Here is a 17,723-nt window from a genome sequence, read left to right on the forward strand (position 1 = left end):
TTGTAAGTTCATAATGTCAGAGCTCTATGTTCATAATTCCATAACTGTACATTCATACTTCCATAACTGTACATTCATAATTCCGTAACTGTACATTCATAATTCAATAACTGTAACTTCATAATTTTCGAAGCTCTTTGTTCACAATTTAGAGCTCTATGTTTATAATTTTATCACTATATGTTCATATTGTAAGTTCATAATGTCAGAGCTCTGTGTTCATAATTTCATAACTGTACATTCATAATTGCATAACTGTACATTCATAATTCCGTAACTGTACATTCATAATGCAATAACTGTAAAATCATAATTTTCAAAGCTCGATGTTCACAATTTTAGAGCTCTATGTTCATAATTTTATCACTATATGTTCATAATTGTAAGTTCATAGTGTCAGAGCTCTGTGTTCATAATTTTATAACTTACATTCATAATTCCATAACTGTACATTCATAATGCCATAACTGTACATTCATAATCTCATAACTGTACATTCATAATGGCACAAACGAATAACACCGTTAACGGCACTAACGACGAGACAAAATCAATTTTTTTAAAAAAAAACTGAAATGACGCGTTTTCCCTGAAAACGACGTCGTTTTGGACTCGTGCCCACAATGCATTGTGGACACGAGTCCACTGCATAATTTGCGTCAAAGTGTCAATACTTCATTGTCGGGCTGAGATGTGATCCTATATAACCTTCCCTGAAGGAACCTAGTGGGTGTAGTGCATTATCGGGCTGAGATTTGATCCTATAACCTTCCTTGAAGGAACCCAGTGGGTGTAGTGCACTCACTGTTCAATTTTTATATTTATTTTATTTATTAAGTATTATTAACTACCGCTCAAAGTGTCAATACTTCATTACTGGACCGGGATTTGATCCTATGACCTTTCCTGAGGGAACCCTAGTGGGTGTAGTGCATTCACTATTCAATTTTTATTTTTATTTTATTTGAGTACTATAAACTACCGCTCAAAGTGTCAATACCCCATTACCGGGGTTTGATCTATGACCTTCCTTGAGAGAAAACCACAGAAGTACTAACTAACCACAAGGTGCTTCCCGTGCGGCGGAATTTATATATATATATATATATATATATATATATATATATATATATATATATATATATATATATATATATATATATATATATATATATAATTCCGCCGCACCGCCGCACAGAAAGACCCCGCCGCATTTGAGGAGAAAGTTCAAATGCGGCGGAATTTTAGAATACACCAACAGTGTTAGGGAAACACACCACAATGAAATGTAAAAAAACACAAAAAAATACACAACAGACCCAAAAAAACACACCACATAACTCATCACACCCGAATGGTGTATTTATGAACACTGTATGGTGTTTTTACTCACACCTAATGGTGTGTTTTTGGTGATGCGTACATAATTTTTGTGTGTTTTTGTGGTGCCCGCATTTTCTTAATGTTGATGGTGTATATTTGTTAAACTATTGGTGACGCCGCACCGCCACACCACTGCACCTAAGGACACCGCCGCACCTGAACTCCCATATATATATATATATATATATATATATATATATATATATATATATATATATAATATCATAATTTTAGTTTGTTGGGCTACTGCTTGAATTAATGCCCCGGCCAACACACCCGTGGAACAATTGTTATGCCATGGACCTGCGTCCAAAACGACGTCGTTTTGCTTAACAACGATGCCGTCTAAGTTAAAAAAAATTGTTTCCTTCCTTGCCATTTGTCTTCAGAATTCGTTCCTCTATATTCACAATTTTAGAACACTATATTCACAATTTTAGAGCTCAATATACAAAATTACAGAACTGTACTCAATATTTACAATTGCATAACTCAATATTCACAATTACAAAACTCTAATCTATATTCACAATTACATAACTCTATATTCAACAGTATAACACAATTTTTGAACTCTATATTCACAATTTTTGAATTCTATATTCACAATTTTTTAACTCTATATTCACAAAAAATAAATAAAAAAAATATCATTGGCTGGAGGAAACGGTACCACTAACGACACCATTATTTTAAACGTGCGTTTTAGACCTGGGTCCACAACATAATTTGCCCCATGGGATCCAATTCATAAAATATTATATGGGGGTATGAATTCAATCATTAATTAAAACAAAGACTTTTTAAGGAAACAAGACAATTAATTGTTTTCAAAAAGATAATTAGATGACAATTAATCAGAGGGCCTGGCTATAATTTTCTTGCCTTTTTATTTTAATTTTTAAGGGAAAATAACACTTTTTTTTCCCTGAGTTGTATACTTATAATATTTTTTCCCCATAAATTTTTCAAGTGGCTATTTTTCTCTCTGAAATGTTAAATGGACAGATTTACCCTTAAAATAAATATTTCTTTTATTTTTCTTCTCTAAAAAATTATGAGCACAATTTAGTTCAAACCAAACAGACACTATAGCAACCAAATCGAAATATTTCAATTACAATTTAGAATCGAAACCCGATATTTAGAGTTTATTAAAATCGCGAACCGGAACGACCGGTTCATGTTTCGAACTGAAAAAAAAATAAAATACATTTATTGTTGAATTTAGACTATTTTAAAATAAAGACGGTTCAAAATCGCGAACCGGATCCGGAACCGTCGGTTCACGGTTCAGGATCCAATTTTTTCGACTCATAATTTTAATAAACTGAAATTCAAATATTGTATTCTGGATCTGAATCATAACCGGAAGTTTTTAATTCGATTGCTATAATGTTCGGTTCAGTTCGAACCGAACCGTGGTCATCCCTACGTATATGCAATAATTTGTTGGAGAAGAAAAAATAAATAAAATATTTACTTTAAGGGTAGAAATGTCACTTTAATATATCAGGGGGGAAAAACCGCCACTTTTAGAATAATTGAGGGGGCTAATGTGCTTACCTGAATAATTTAGAGAAAAAAGGTGTTATATATAACTCATGGAGAAAAATTGTAATTTTTCCTTTTTTTTAAAAAAAATATATAAAACTTGATTTAAATTGAGGGTTCGGACCCTACCACATACAATATGAAATTAGCCTCGCTCCCAAAATTTGAACAAGAGTTAGGGTTGGACTTTTTGTGCGCAATAGTGAGAAGTGTATAGCTTAATGTGGGTATCAACATTGGACAGATTGGATTTACCACCTTATAGATTTATGGACAAATTCATGGGGTTTAGAATATGGTATGGCAAATTTAGGATACTTGGGTTAGAAAAAAAAAAAAAACAATTAGATGACTAAAACAAAGGAAAGAATTGCCTGAACCATATATGCAGTGGACGGTGGGTCAAATGATAATATTTGTTGAGAGTACGAAGTTTGTAACCCTGATGATGGGTGCTATTTATACAGTTTAATTGACGAATCTACTAATCTAGGTTATTTATATTATGACATACTTATTAGGTCATTAAGCCATTACCATCTTGGCGAATTTGCATTGGAAGTAGTTATTCTAATGGTGATACTACAAATTGGTTCGGTGTATTTTGTACGTATATGTTTTCATTGTTTTGTAGGGAAATTGTATGAAGTATGTTGCTGTTAGTTATAATAATATATTATGTTTTATTATATAGTTTATATTTGTGGCTATTGAATAAGTTTGTTTATTCTAGTCTACACTTCAAGAGAGATTAGTGTTAGCTTTCTTTTAGAACTCTATCCTTGTAATCTCTTTCTGATTGATTTTGAATTTTGAATCAACGTTCTCTCATCTGGTATCAGTAGTGTTAGGTTTCTCACCTTAAAATTTCTCTCTCAACCTACGATGTCTACGAACTCCTCTGAGCGTACGGTCACAACCACCACCGTTCCCGCTCAGGCCACCACCAACACACTCAACGCCGCTCACCACCAGGAATTTTCTATTTTGGCGTACACAAATTGTGCCATTCCTACGAGGTCATGGGTTGCTGGGGTACATCGACGGCGAGCTCCCGTGTCCGCCAGCCACCACCACCGCCACTCCACAGTCCGGTGACTCCACTGTGGCCGCCGGCAGCTAGTCCACGATTCCGAATCCGGCCTTCGCCGCGTGGGTTCAACAGGATCAGTCGATCCTTTCCTTGCTTATCTCGTCGTTATCTGACGAGGTAATGCACCTTGCAGTTGGCCGGAACACCTCACGCGAAGTCTGGCTCTCCCTCACGTCGGCGCTGGCATCCACGACACACGCCCGATGTCTTAGTCTGCTTGGTCAGTTCCAGACCTTACGGCAAGGCAACAGTACTACGGCAGAGTACCTGGGGAAGGCACAATTGATTGTTGAGGCTCTCTCCCTCGCCAGCTGGCCGTTATCCTTGGACGAGCAAATCCTATATGTTCTCCGGGGTCTTCAGCCGGAGTTCCGTTCAATGGCCTCACTATCACAGGCACTCCGATCAGCCTTCCGCAACTCTCCGATGTCCTGCAGGCGCAGAAGTTCATCCATTCAGACGACTTCCCGACGATGGACAATCCAGGCGCAATTGGGAACCCGACGGCGTTCTTCGCTGGTCCCGGCAAGCAGCATGGCGGCGATCCACATTTCGGCAGACGACATTCCTCGAACGGTAATCAAGGTCGCAGCAGAGGCCGTGGGAGAGGCGATCAAGGCCGCGGTCGCGGCGGCACTCCACGGTGTCAAATATGTCGGAGTCACGGGCACACCGCCGTGTACTGCTACAAGCAGTACGCCGACCGTCCTTCCCCGAACGCCAACATGGCAGTTTCCGGCGACGCAGTTGCAGATGTACTGGCCGACGCCTGGTTTTCGGATACAGGAGCCTCAGCTCACACTACGCCCGACGAACACATGATGACTGACTCGGATGCCTACACCGGCGGTGATGTTCTTAAAGTCGGCAACGGCGCATGTTTGGATGTATCCCGTGTTGGTCATGCAATTATCCCATCCGAGTCTAAATTCTTAAATATGTCTAATGTATTACACGTCCCAAAGTTGTCGTTACCCCTATTGTTGGTTCACCGATTTACTAACGAAAATAATGTCTACTTTGAATTTCATAAAAACTTGTTTGTTGTGAAGGACTCCATCACCAAGGCGTTTCATCTTAAAGGATCCACTACGGGTGGCTTGTACAAATTGTTGGTGCCACGGTCCCACTTTTCTTTTCTCACCGCAAGGGCGTCCCCCACAGTATGATATCAACGATTGGGTCACCCGCATAAACAAGTCCTCCAGCGTATCTTAAAACACTGTCCGATCACTCCAAATAAAGCCTGTTCGTTTGAGTTGTGTTCGGCGTGTCAGCTTGGCAAGTCGGAGCGATTTCCTTTAGATAGGGTTCCTAATTCTAGTTCACATGTTTTAGAATTGCTGTATACGGACATTTGGGGTCCGTCCCCTATTATTTCGGATTCTGGCTATCGTTATTTTATTCTCTTTGTAGACGATTATTCCCGTTTTTGCTGGTTTTACCCCTTACGGTTAAAATCAGACATATATAAAACTTTTGATTTGATTCGAGTGATGGTAGAACGACGGTTTTCGCGTTCTATCAAAGTCATTTAGTCCGATTTAGGGGGTGAATACCGTCGCTTACATAAGGTTTTTGAATCTCTTGGAATTATACACAGACAATCATGTGCGTACATACACGAACTAAACAGGCGAGTTGAGCGCTAGAATAGACATATTGTTGAAACCGGTTTGGCACTTCTTGCTGCGAGCTCGGTCCCGATAAAACACTGGAACTATGCCTTTGAAACCGCAACTCACCTAATAAATTGTATGCCGTCTTCTGCTATTCAGTTTCAAATTCCCTACTACCGTCTATACGCAAAACACTGTCACGGGGCGATATTTTCGACTTATCGGACCCGTGCGGCGTCTATACTTGCATAGGCAAATACTAGACCAGCCTGACTCAAAACCAGTGATCCTTATCGGAGAGGGTGCGACTCGTAAAGTAATCGGAAAGGAAGGCTTATTATTACAATAAAATAAGTCCCAACGGTTACAATAGCAAAAGGGGAGGACGTACACGCTGCTTAGGCCCTGAATTACTTAGAAAACTCTCGTCGTAAGGGACTGCTTATTTATGTGCTATGTCTCAGCAACAAGCAAGCAAGAACCGAGTTGGGGATGGGGGAAATGAGACCTATTTATAATGTTTGCTGCAGGAGGGGCCGAAGAGACACGTCCCATCGCCTCCCAGCTGACTCTTCGCTGCCTTGGACGGTGCTAGATTGCGGCTGGAGCGGTTAATGCAGGAGTTAATCCTTTGGCGGCTGCTCTGCGTCCCTTCCTCTTCCGTAACGGCTGCAGGATTGCGGCTAGGCTTATGAACGGCTTTGGACGCGCTGCTGTTGCTCCGTTGCATCTCGGTGTCTTCGGAAATGTACCAAGTTGTCTCCCAAACATGTGTCACGCTGGTAGGGCCTGTTACTTGGGCGTCGAGGTCCATTCGTAGGGCGACAACATATGCTAACGTGTTGGGACTGCTCTGTTGGGGCGGAAACCTCAGCGAGTGCTTTAGATTTGTTCGCGGGAAGCTTCCAGGTGTCACACCCTCCCCCACTGAATCCTGTGCCGACCTCGGCACTGCCCTTGTCCCCGTAAGCGTTCTCTAATATCTGTATCATTTCAAAGTTATCGTCCGTACCTTCCTCTTTGTCTAGCAGAATGCGGATGATGGGAATGCCGCCTTGTTTCAACACAAAGGTCTTTGGTTTCCTTTTCATTTGTTGCCGGGCCTTTTTGATGTCCTGAACGTTTATCCCTTCGTATGGCCTGACTTTTTGTCGTGGTGCCCCATGGAAGGGTCCACAGACTTGGCTTTCTTCAGATTTGGCCATGGCCGATAGTTTAGAATGCTTCATTGTGGGTGATCAGACGGCCGAAATAATTATGGGTGTACCGAACTGATTAATTTGAATACTATGACAGTAGGGTAGCGGAACTATGCGGTGTTATCTCATGGCTTCCATCCCGAGGACTATTTTATAGTCGTCCTGGGGTGCCACAGTGAAAGAGACGCGTCCCTTTCATGGACCTAGCTGAACTGTCACATCTTTTGCGAATCTGACCGTTGGCTGGGCGGTTCGGTTGACGGTTTCCATCAACTGCCGTAACGGTTCTGTTTTCAAATTCAATTTTCCTGCCTCGCTAACCTCTATGAAATTATGCATCACGCTCGTGTCGATCATGGCGCGGCTTTTCTGACCGTTGATAAGCACGTCCACATATAATAAGTCATTTCAAGGTGACGGTTGGGAAATGGCGCCAAGTATTTTAAGCGACCCCATCTGTAGCGCATGATCGTCGCTGTCCGAGTGCTCCTCTATGTCTTCGGCACCTTCGCCTAAGAAAATAGCGCTGAGTTTGCCATACTTAGGGCAATTAATAAATTTGTGATCTCCTTGACATACAAAACAACGTAAAGGACCCCTGTCGCGCCTCCACTCTTCCGAGTGATAACCCTGTCCCTTTTGTCGGTCATGAGTCCGCGGAAGCGAGTTTATTCTCTCCTTACCTTTGTCTTTTGTTGGATTTCGGTTTTTGGGTTTCTTTTCGTGCAACGCCTTGACAAAAGCGATAGCTTCGTCGAGTGTCACTGGGTTTCGCTGGTGGACCTCAGCTTTTGCCCACCCCATGAGTCCGTCCTTGAAGTAGAAGAGGGCTTGATCATTGCCTAAGTCCAGAATTTAAAGGAGGAGTACCGTGAACTCTTCCACGTACTCTCGGATGGTACGAGTGTGGCGTAAGACCCATAGCTTGCCTAGGGCCTCGTGAATCACGTTTGCAGGGTAGAACTGTCTTCTGAACTCTCGGACAAACTCATCCCACGTACCTAAGACGATGGATCCCCTTGCCCGACCTGCCGACTTGCGCCTCCACCAAACCCCGGCGTTATCGGTGTGGTAAAGCGATGCGGTACGTATCTGAGTATCCTCATCCCGTATGTTTAGTAACTCGAAGTATTGTCCCATTTGCCACAGGAAGTTATCAACTTCCTTGGCGGGCCTATTTATAATGTTTGATGTAGGAGGGGCCGAAGAAACACGTCCCTTCGCCTCCCAGCTGACTCTTTGCTGCCTTGGACGGTGCTAGATTGCGGCTGGAGCAGTTAATGCAGGACGCCAAGGAAGTTGATAAATTCCTGTGGCAAATGGGACAATACTTCAAGTTACTAAACATACGGGACGAGGAGACTCGGATACGTACCGCATCGCTTTACCTCACTGATAACGTTGGGCTTTGGTGGAGGCGCAAGTCGGCAGATCATGCAAGGGGAGCTATCGTCTTAGGTACGTGGGACGAGTTTGTCCAAGAGTTTAGAAGACAGTTTTACCCCGCAAACATGGTTCACGAGGCCCTGGGCAAGCTACGAGTCTTACGCCACACTCGTACCATCCAAGAGTACGTGGAAGAGTTCACGATACTCCTCCTTCAAATTCCGGACTTAGGCTATGATCAAGCCATCTTTTATTTCAAGGACGGACTCATGGGGTGGGCAAAAGCCGAGGTCCACCGGCGAAACCAAGTGACACTCGACGAAGCTATCACTTTTGTCGAGGCGTTGCACGAAAAGAAACCCGAAAACCGAAATCCATCAAAAGACAAAGGTAAGGAGAGAATAAACTCGCCTCCGCAGACTCGTGACCGACAAAAGGGACATGGTTCTCTCTCGGAAGAGTGGAGGCGCGATAGGGGTCCTTTACGTTGTTTTGTATGTCAAGGAGACCACAAATTTATAAATTGCCCTAAGTATGGAAAACTCAGCGCTATTTTCTCAGGCGAAGGTGCCGAAGACATAGAGGAGCATTCGGACAGCGATGATGGCGCGCTACAGATGGGGTTGTTTAAAATACTTGGCGCCATTTCCCAACCGTCACCTTCAAACGACTTATTATATGTGGACGTGCTTATCAACGGTCAGAAAAGCCGCGCCATGATCGACACGGGCGCGACGCATAATTTCATAGAGGTTCGCGAGGTGCGAAAATTGAATTTGAAAATGGAACCGTAATGGTAGTTGATGAAAACCGTCAACCGAACCGCCCAGCCAACGGTCGGATTCGCAAAAGATGTGACAGTTCGGCTAGGTCCGTGGAAGGGACGCGTCTCTTTCACTGTGGCACCCCTGGACGACTATAAAATAGTCATCGGGATGGAAGCCATGAGACAACACCGCATAGTTCCGCTACCCTACTGTCACAGTATTCAAATTAATCAGTCCGGTAAACCCATAATTATTCCGCCCGTTCGATCACCCACAATGACGCGTTCTAAACTATCGGCCATGGCCAAATCCGAAGAAAGCCAAGTCGGTGGACCCTTCCATGGGGCACCGCGACGAAAAGTCCGGCCATACGACGGGATAAGCGTTCAGGATACCAAAAAGGCCCGGCAACAAATGAAAAGGAAACCAAAGACCTTTGTGCTGAAACAAGGCGGCATTCCCATCATCCGCATTCTGCTAGACAAAGAGGAAGGTACGGACGATAACTTTGAAATGATACAGATATTAGAGAACGCTTACGGGGACAAGGGCAGTGCTGAGGTCGACACAGGATTCAGTGGGGGAGGGTGTGACGCCCTTTAGCTTCCCGCGAACAAATCTAAGGCGCTCGCTGAGGTTTTTGCCCAAACGGAGCAGTCCCAAGACGTTTGCATATGTTGTCGCCCTACGAATGGACCTCGATGCCCAAGTAGCAGCCCTACCAGCGTGACACATGTTTGGGAGACAACTTGGTACATTTCCGAAGACACCGAGACGCAACGGAGCAACAGCAGCACGTCCAAAGCCGTTCACAAGTCCAGCCGCAATCCTGCAACCGTTACGAAAGAGGAAGGGACACAGAGCAGCCGCCAGAGCATTAACTCTAGCATTAATAGCTCCAGCCGCAATCTAGCACCGTCCAAGGCAGTGAAGAGTCAGCTGGGAGGCGAAGGGACGTGTCTCTTCGGCCCCTCCCGCAGCAAACATTATAAATAGGCCTCATTTCCCCCATTCCCAATTCGATTCTTGCTTGCTTGTTGCTGAGACATAGCACATAAATAAGCACCCCCTTAGGACGAGAGTTTTCTAAGTAATTCTGGACCTAAGCAGCATGCACGTCCTACCCTTTTTCTATTGTAATCGTTGGGTCGTAATAATAAGCTTTCCTTTCCGATTACTTTACGAGTCGCACCCTCGAACCCCTTAGAACGGTTCAAGCTTTCCCCTTAGAACGGTAGGACTCTAAGTACTTGTACGCCCTCTTGGCATAGTTCCTCCCCGACGTAGCCTTTAGCTTGTACGGGAATAACCTTCGTTTGTTAATAAAATCGTTGGCTACCGTTTCCCTTAAATATTCGAGTGAGTCCGTTTGAGTGAAGGAACTAGGAACGAGAAGGCTGGCCTAGGGCCTTTTGCGAGTAAAAGTCTAGTCGCTGCATGGGTTCGATAAGTCAAAATATCGCCCTGTGACAGTTCCTGCGTACACCTTTTTTCGTGTCTTCGGGTGTAGATGTTATCCCTATCTACGGCCCTATAATCGGCACAAGATAGAATATCGTTCTACACCCTATGTCTTCCTAGGTTACCCAGTTTCCTTTAGGGGATACCGTTGCATGGACCTAACCACGGGAAAAGTCTACATTTGTCGTCATGTCCGGTTTGATGAGTCAGTTTTCCCTTTTGCTATACAGATACCTTTGCAGGTTAACTCAGAGGAGTAGTTACCACTACGCCCTGAGAGCCGGGCCCGTAGTGGTTCATACGCAGCATGAACCGACCACAGAGTTACCGTTAGCTCAGGAGCCAGAGCCTATGGCTATAGAGGCCCCTCCAGCAGTTGGCACTACTCATGCTGACCGGGGTCACACAAAGAAGGAGGGCACGTAATGCGCACCCGGCGTAAAACACGAGGCACAGGCGAACAATTTTTCGCCCTCACCTCAACTGTAGACCCAACTTGTTACTCTCAAGCCGTGGGCCACCCGCAATGGCGGGACGCCATGGATAAGGAGTTTAACGCCCTGCTATACAACAACACATGGCGGCTAATACCGGCTACGCCACATATGAATATTATCGGGTGCAAGTGGGTTTTTTCGCACTAAACGCAAAGCTGACGGCTCAGTTGAACGCTATAAGGCGCGTCTGGTCGCCAAGGGGTTCAACCAGGTAGCCGGTGAAGACTTCTTTAACACATTCAGTCCCATGGTCAAACCGACTACGGTACGTATATTATTTTCTGTTGCAGTATCCAACAAGTGGACCCTACGCCAACTGGACGTCCACAATGCGTTCCTCAATGGCCATCTCTCTGAAACGGTCTACATGAAACAACCGCCTGGCTATGCAGATCCCACACACCCGGATCATGTTTGCCACCTTCAACGGTTCTTTATGGGCTGAAACAGGCACCCCCTGCCTGGTTCAAAAGATTACACGAGTTTTTAATCTCTACAGGTTTTTGGGCGTCCAAGACCGATGTTTCCCTCTTTTACTACACAGCCGGGGGTTTCAAGAGTCTTTTTGCTTGTATACGTTGATGACATAATTATGATGGACAATGATCCGTGTTTGGCTGACACTCTGCTACGCCAGTTAGCCACGACTTTCAAGATTTGAGACCTTGGAACATCGAGTTTATTTGGGAATCGAGACACTACCTATCAAGGAGGGCCTTATTCTCTGTCAGCGTCGGTATATGAAGGATATCTTGGCTCGAGCAGGCATGACCGATTACAAAGCCTTGGCAACGCCTGCTTCAGTCACACAACCAGCCACCATCTCTAGATCCCTTTGACAATCCCACGCAATATCGCCGTCTTGTAGGGGCCCTTCAGTACCTGACCATCACTCGGCCAGATCTCTCTTACTCGGTCAACAGGTTGTGTCACTTTATGCATTCTCCCACCGATGATCACTGGGGTTTGCTAAAACAGGTTCTTTGGTATGTTAAAACGGGTTCTTTGGTATGTTAAAGGGACTACAGGTTATGATTAATGCAATCAGCATCCACCGACCTCCATGCCTTCTCTGATTCCGACTGGGCGGGTTGTCTGGTTGACCGAAAATCCACCAGTGGCTACGCTATTTTTCTCGGGGGTAATCTTGTCTCGTGGGTTTCTCGCAAATAGTGCACAGTTGCTTGATCCTCGACAGAGGCTGAGTACAAAGGGCTGGCCGATGTCTCTGCAGAAGTCACCTGGGTTATCTCGGTCCTTAAAGAACTTGGGCTTCACTCTGGCCAACCGGCAACTCTGTGGTGTGATAATCTTGGGGCCACCTATCTAGCTGCTAATCCGATATTCCACGTTCGCACAAAACATGTTGAGATTTACTATCACTTCATTCGAGATAAGGTCGCGTCCGGGGACTTTATTGTTAGCTTTGTTTTTACAAAAGATCAGCTGGCTGATATCTTCACCAAACCGCTGCCAGCACCGCGCTTCCAGACTCTCCGAGACAAGCTCAATGTTGTCTTCGTACACCCTTGTGCTTGAGGGGGTGTGTTAGTAATAATAATATAGTTATGTTTTATTATATAGTTTATATTTGTGGCTATTTCTAGTCTACACTTCAGGAGAGATTAGTATTAGCTCTCTTTTAGAACTCTATCCTTGTAATCTCTTTCTGATTGATTTTGAATTTTGAATCAACGTTATCTCATCGTTGTTCCATGTACACAGTAGCTTCCAATTATAATTAAGATAAATGTGAATAGCTTTTATATTTTTCCAAAAAAAAAATCTTTTATATCACAAATACAAAAAATACCCTTTGCACATTATTTAATATTTATATTTAATAAATATAATATATTATATAAATGTATATACATAATTAATTATAATTTTATCTATCAATAAATATATATTTAAATAAATTATATGTATATACATACATTTTGCAGTTTTTGCAATTGGCATTTCGGGAAAAGAAAAGTCTTTTCCCAAAACGCCCTTGACATTTATAAAAAAAAATTAATTTTATAAGTCTCCTTAATTATGGAGTCTTGGCTCTTAAATTAAGTAGCATGCCCATACGCTTGTCCCGCTGATGGACATTGCAATTGAAATTATGGAGCCTTTGGGGCTCCTATCAAGGCTTCATTCCCCATTTCTTCCACCAATGTGGGATAAGGGGGGAAACAAATATAAAATAGGGAAAATTGCATCTTTTGTCCCCGAGTTATACCCAAAATCTGACTCAGACTGTGAGTTATGACCGTATCCATTTTTAGTCCCTCAGTTATGAACGAAGTGGCGCATTTGGTCCGCGCCTGTTAAAACTGACAGAAAAATTAAGAAATATTTAAAATTTGAGGGGTAAAGTAGAAAATTTATATTTTATTCTCCTTCTTATATCAAAACCACTTTCGCAACATTATTTTTCACTTCTTAGCTTCTTATTTCAAGATTGTTCAATTCTAAAAACATTTCAATAACTTTAGTATGACATGTTAGGAACCTGGCTCTCATAAAACAAACTTAAATTAACACAAACAAAGAAACACTTGATCATTGTCTTTAGACGTGTGGAACACACTATCCTATCAATTTTCAATTTTCTTTGCTAAGCAACAAAGGTAATCAAACCAGAAATTTTGATATACCTAATGATGTCAAATTTCTCAGATTGCTTTTGTTGACACTTAAATTTTGATAAATATTGACTATTTATCAATATTAGTATATTTGAATATATTTAAAATATTTTGGATAATATTGATATTATCAAATTAGATAATATCAAAAGAGTTTGAGCTTATCAAATCTCTCTATCATACATCTATAAATAGGGCTCTCGTTTCTATGTAATCACACATCCTAGCTAGGAAAAATCATAGAAAGAACTCTGAAGCTTATTCAGAGATCACAATAAAAATGTGTTCCTGAAAGCAAAAGCCCCTGCTCCTCCATTGATGCATGTTGATCCAAACCTCTATTGAAGATCAAGCCATTTGAACCCGGAGGCCCTTCAAGAAGAACAAGCTATATATATACAAGCCCTTCTTTGAAGATCAAGCCACTTGAAACCCGGAGGCCCTTCAATGGTGGAGTGTTCAAGACATCAGTTGAAGAATCAGAGGATCCTCCAGAGACTTGTACCCACACCCCCTTGATATTTGACATGTAACCCAGAATTTTGAATATCAATATATATATATATATATATATATATATATATATATATATATATATATATATATATATATATATATATATATATATATATATTCAATTTTCTTTGTTCACTAATTGGCACGCCCAGTGGGACAACTCTGCCTCTCATCTCTTCATATGCACTTTCAACTGATATGGGGGCAAACCCTCTATGAAATTTGAAACGGAGGAAGCTAAACGATACTCCTTGGCATGAGTTTAAACGGCCTTATATTTAGGCTCCTTGACACGAGTTTAAACGGCCTCATATCTTTCAAGGTTCCTTGGCACGAGTTGAAACGGCCTTATATCTTTAAGTTGTAGTGTCGAGACTTTCTTGCACTACATACTTTCGAGTGTTATATGCTCTCAAGTGGTGTACAAGCAAGTCTCGAGGGGCCATTTGTAGACACTTAAATTTTGATAAATATTGATTATTTATCAATATTAGCATATTTGAATATATTTAAAATATTTTGGATAATATTGATATTATCTCATTTGTTAATTAGATAATATCAAAAGAGTTTGAACCTATCAAAAATCTTCTATCCTACAGCTATAAATAGGACCTTTCATTTCTATGTAAACACACATCCTAGGAAAAAGAGTCATAGAAAGATCAAGTTTATTCAGAGATCACAACAAAAATGTGATCATGAAAGTAAAAGTCCCCTCCTCCTATGCAATCATGCCTGTTGATTCAAACCTCTATTCAAGATCAAGCCATTTGAACCCGGAGGCCCTTCAAAGAAGAACAAGCTATATATACAAGCCCTTCCTTGAAGATCAAGCCACTTGAATTCCGGAGGCCCTTCAATGGTGGATGTTCAGGGAATCCAATTGAAGAATCAAAGGACCATTCAGAGACTTGTACCCACACCGCATTGATTTATACTACTGTAACCAGAATTTTGAATATCAATATATATATATATCAAATCACTCTATCCTACAGCTATAAATAAGGCTCTCATTTCTATGTAATCACGCATCCTAGCTAGGAAAAATCATGGAAAGAACTCTGAAGCTTATTCAGAATCACAATAAAAATGTGATCCTGAAAGCAAAAGCCCCCGCTCCTCCATTGATGCATGTTGATCCAAACCTCTATTGAAGATCAAGCTATTTGAACCCGGAGGCCCTTCAAGAAGAACAAGCTATATATATACAAGCCCTTCTTTGAAGATCAAGCCACTTGAAACCCGGAGGCCCTTCAATGGTGGAGTGTTCAAGACATCAAATTGAAGAATCAGATGACATCTAGAGATCTTTGAATTTCTAAATATAATTCAATATTTTGTGTTCACAAATTGGCACGCCCAGTGGGACAACTCTGCCTCTCATCTCTTCATCGGCACTTTCAATCGATATGGGGGCAAACCTTGTATGAAATTTGAAATGGAGGAAGCTAAATGTTACTCCTTGGCACGAGTTTCAACAACCTCATAAATGATACTCCTTGGCACGAGTTAAAACGGCCTCATATCTTTCAAGGGTCCTTGGCACGAGTTGAAACGGCCTTATATCTTTAATTGTAGTGTCGAGACTTCCTTGCAATACATACTTTCTCAAGTGGTGTACAAGAAAGTCTCGAGGGGGCATTTGTTGACACTTAAATTTTGATAAATATTGATTATTTATCAATATTAGTATATTTGAATATATTTAAAATATTTTGGATAATATTGATATTATATAATTTGTTAATTAGATAATATCAAAAGAGTTTGAGCTTATCAAATCTCTCTATCCTATAGCTATAAATAGGGCTCTCATTTCTATATAATCACACATCCTAGCTAGGAAAAATCATAGAAAGAACTCTGAAGCTTATTCAGAGATCACAATAAAAATGTGATCTGAAAGCAAAAGCCCCTACTCCTCCATTGATGCATGTTGATCCAAACCTCTATTGAAGATCAACCCATTTGAACCCGGAGGCCCTTCAAGAAGAACAAGCTATATATATACAAGCCCTTCTTTGAAGATCAAGCCACTTGAAACGTGGAGACCCTTCAATGGTGGAGTGTTCAAGACATCAGTTGAAGAATCAGAGGATCCTCCAGAAACTTGTACCCACACCCCTTGATATTTGACATGTAACCCAGAATTTTGAATATCAATATATATATATATATATATATATATATATATATATATATATATATATATATATATATATATATATATATTCAATTTTCTTTGTTCACAACTTTTATGAGAAATTCACCAACGGAATAACTTGAGATTTTTTGTATGTAAAATTTTTTCATATGCAATAGTTTAGTCAATAATCATTTTTAGAAGTTACAAAAGTTTTTAGAATTTTCAGAACTGAGTCTTAGGCTCCTCATTCATTACTTTGATTTTTAAGAAGACAGAGGAGGTGATATATATATATATATACATATATATATATATATATATATATATATATATATATATATATATATATATATATATATATATATCATATATTGCCAGGATATACGATTCTTGATTAAGTTACTTCAGAGCTTACGAAAGAATTTTATGTACTAAAAATCTCAAGTTACTCTCTTGGTGAATTTGTCATAAAAATAACCTGAGAAATTTGATATCTTCTAGTATTTCAAATGTTATGGTTTGATTACCATTATGTTTAGTAAGGGAAATAAAAAACTTTTAGATGGTGTGTTTTACATGATTGAAGACCATGATCAAGTGTTCTCTTGTTTGTACTAAGTCACATGTTCCTTATACGGGACTCAGATTACTAACAAGTCATACGAAGATTATTGAATTGCTTTTGGAATTAAAGAACCTCAATAGAATGCTAGGAAGTTGAAAATAATGTTGCAAAAGTGGTTTCAATAAAAGAAAGTGAATAAAATGTGAATTTCTTACTTTACCCCTAAAATTTTAAATATTTTTAAATTATTCCATCATTTTTAGCGGTCAGGGACCAAATGCGCCACTTTGCTCATAACTGAGGGACTAAAAATGGATACGATCATAACTCAGGGACTAAGTCGTCACTACCATTATAACTCAGGGAACTCGCCATTTTTCCATAAAAATATGTATTTTTATAATAATAATAATAATAATAATAATAATAATAATAATAATAATAGTAATAATAATAATAATAATAATAATAATAATAATAATAATAATAATAATTATTATTATTATTATTATTATTATTATTATTATTATTATTATTATTGTTGTTGTTGTTGTTGTTGTTGTTGTTATTCTCTCTTTCACACACACATGCATATACATGTATATATATAGATGAAATCATGAGATCTCCTAATAACCATTGATTCATTCTCCATGAATGGTGGAGATTAGAAGATAATATTAAAGTAAATAAGGATATAATGAATTGAAAAGGATTAAATAGTAATTGTAGTTATTTGTTTAATTATGGATAGTGATAGTGTTAATACACAAAGTCCTAAGGATAATCTACGTGGCCTAACTCGAGAACCGACCGGGTGCGGTTGATCAGCTCTGGGTTAAGCCTCTTTGATCTTCCAAAAGTCCCCTAACTTAAGCTATCGAAGGGT

The 17,723-nt window shown here is 40.6% G+C and overlaps 1 protein-coding gene across 1 annotated transcript; it reads left to right on the plus strand.

The window, feature by feature from the left end:
* The first annotated feature begins 4,150 nt into the window (after positions 1–4,150).
* LOC109153870 lies at positions 4,151–5,199 on the plus strand. Its single transcript, XM_019301757.1, has 2 exons — positions 4,151–4,426; positions 4,468–5,199. The coding sequence occupies exons 1-2, from the start codon at positions 4,151–4,153 to the stop codon at positions 5,197–5,199; spliced, it is 1,008 nt and encodes a 335-aa protein (XP_019157302.1).
* The last annotated feature ends 12,524 nt before the right edge of the window (positions 5,200–17,723 follow it).

This window comes from Ipomoea nil, unplaced genomic scaffold (assembly GCF_001879475.1).
Source record: "Ipomoea nil cultivar Tokyo-kokei standard unplaced genomic scaffold, Asagao_1.1 scaffold2555, whole genome shotgun sequence".
Lineage (NCBI taxonomy): Eukaryota > Viridiplantae > Streptophyta > Magnoliopsida > Solanales > Convolvulaceae > Ipomoea > Ipomoea nil.

Coding starts and splice junctions, on each gene's coding strand:
- LOC109153870 (XM_019301757.1), top strand. CDS start 4,151: ATGCACCTTGCAGTTGGCCGGAACACCTCACGCGAAGTCTGGCTCTCC. Junction 4,427..4,467: donor CAATGGCCTCACTATCACAG/GCACTCCGATCA, acceptor GATGTCCTGCAG/GCGCAGAAGTTCATCCATTC.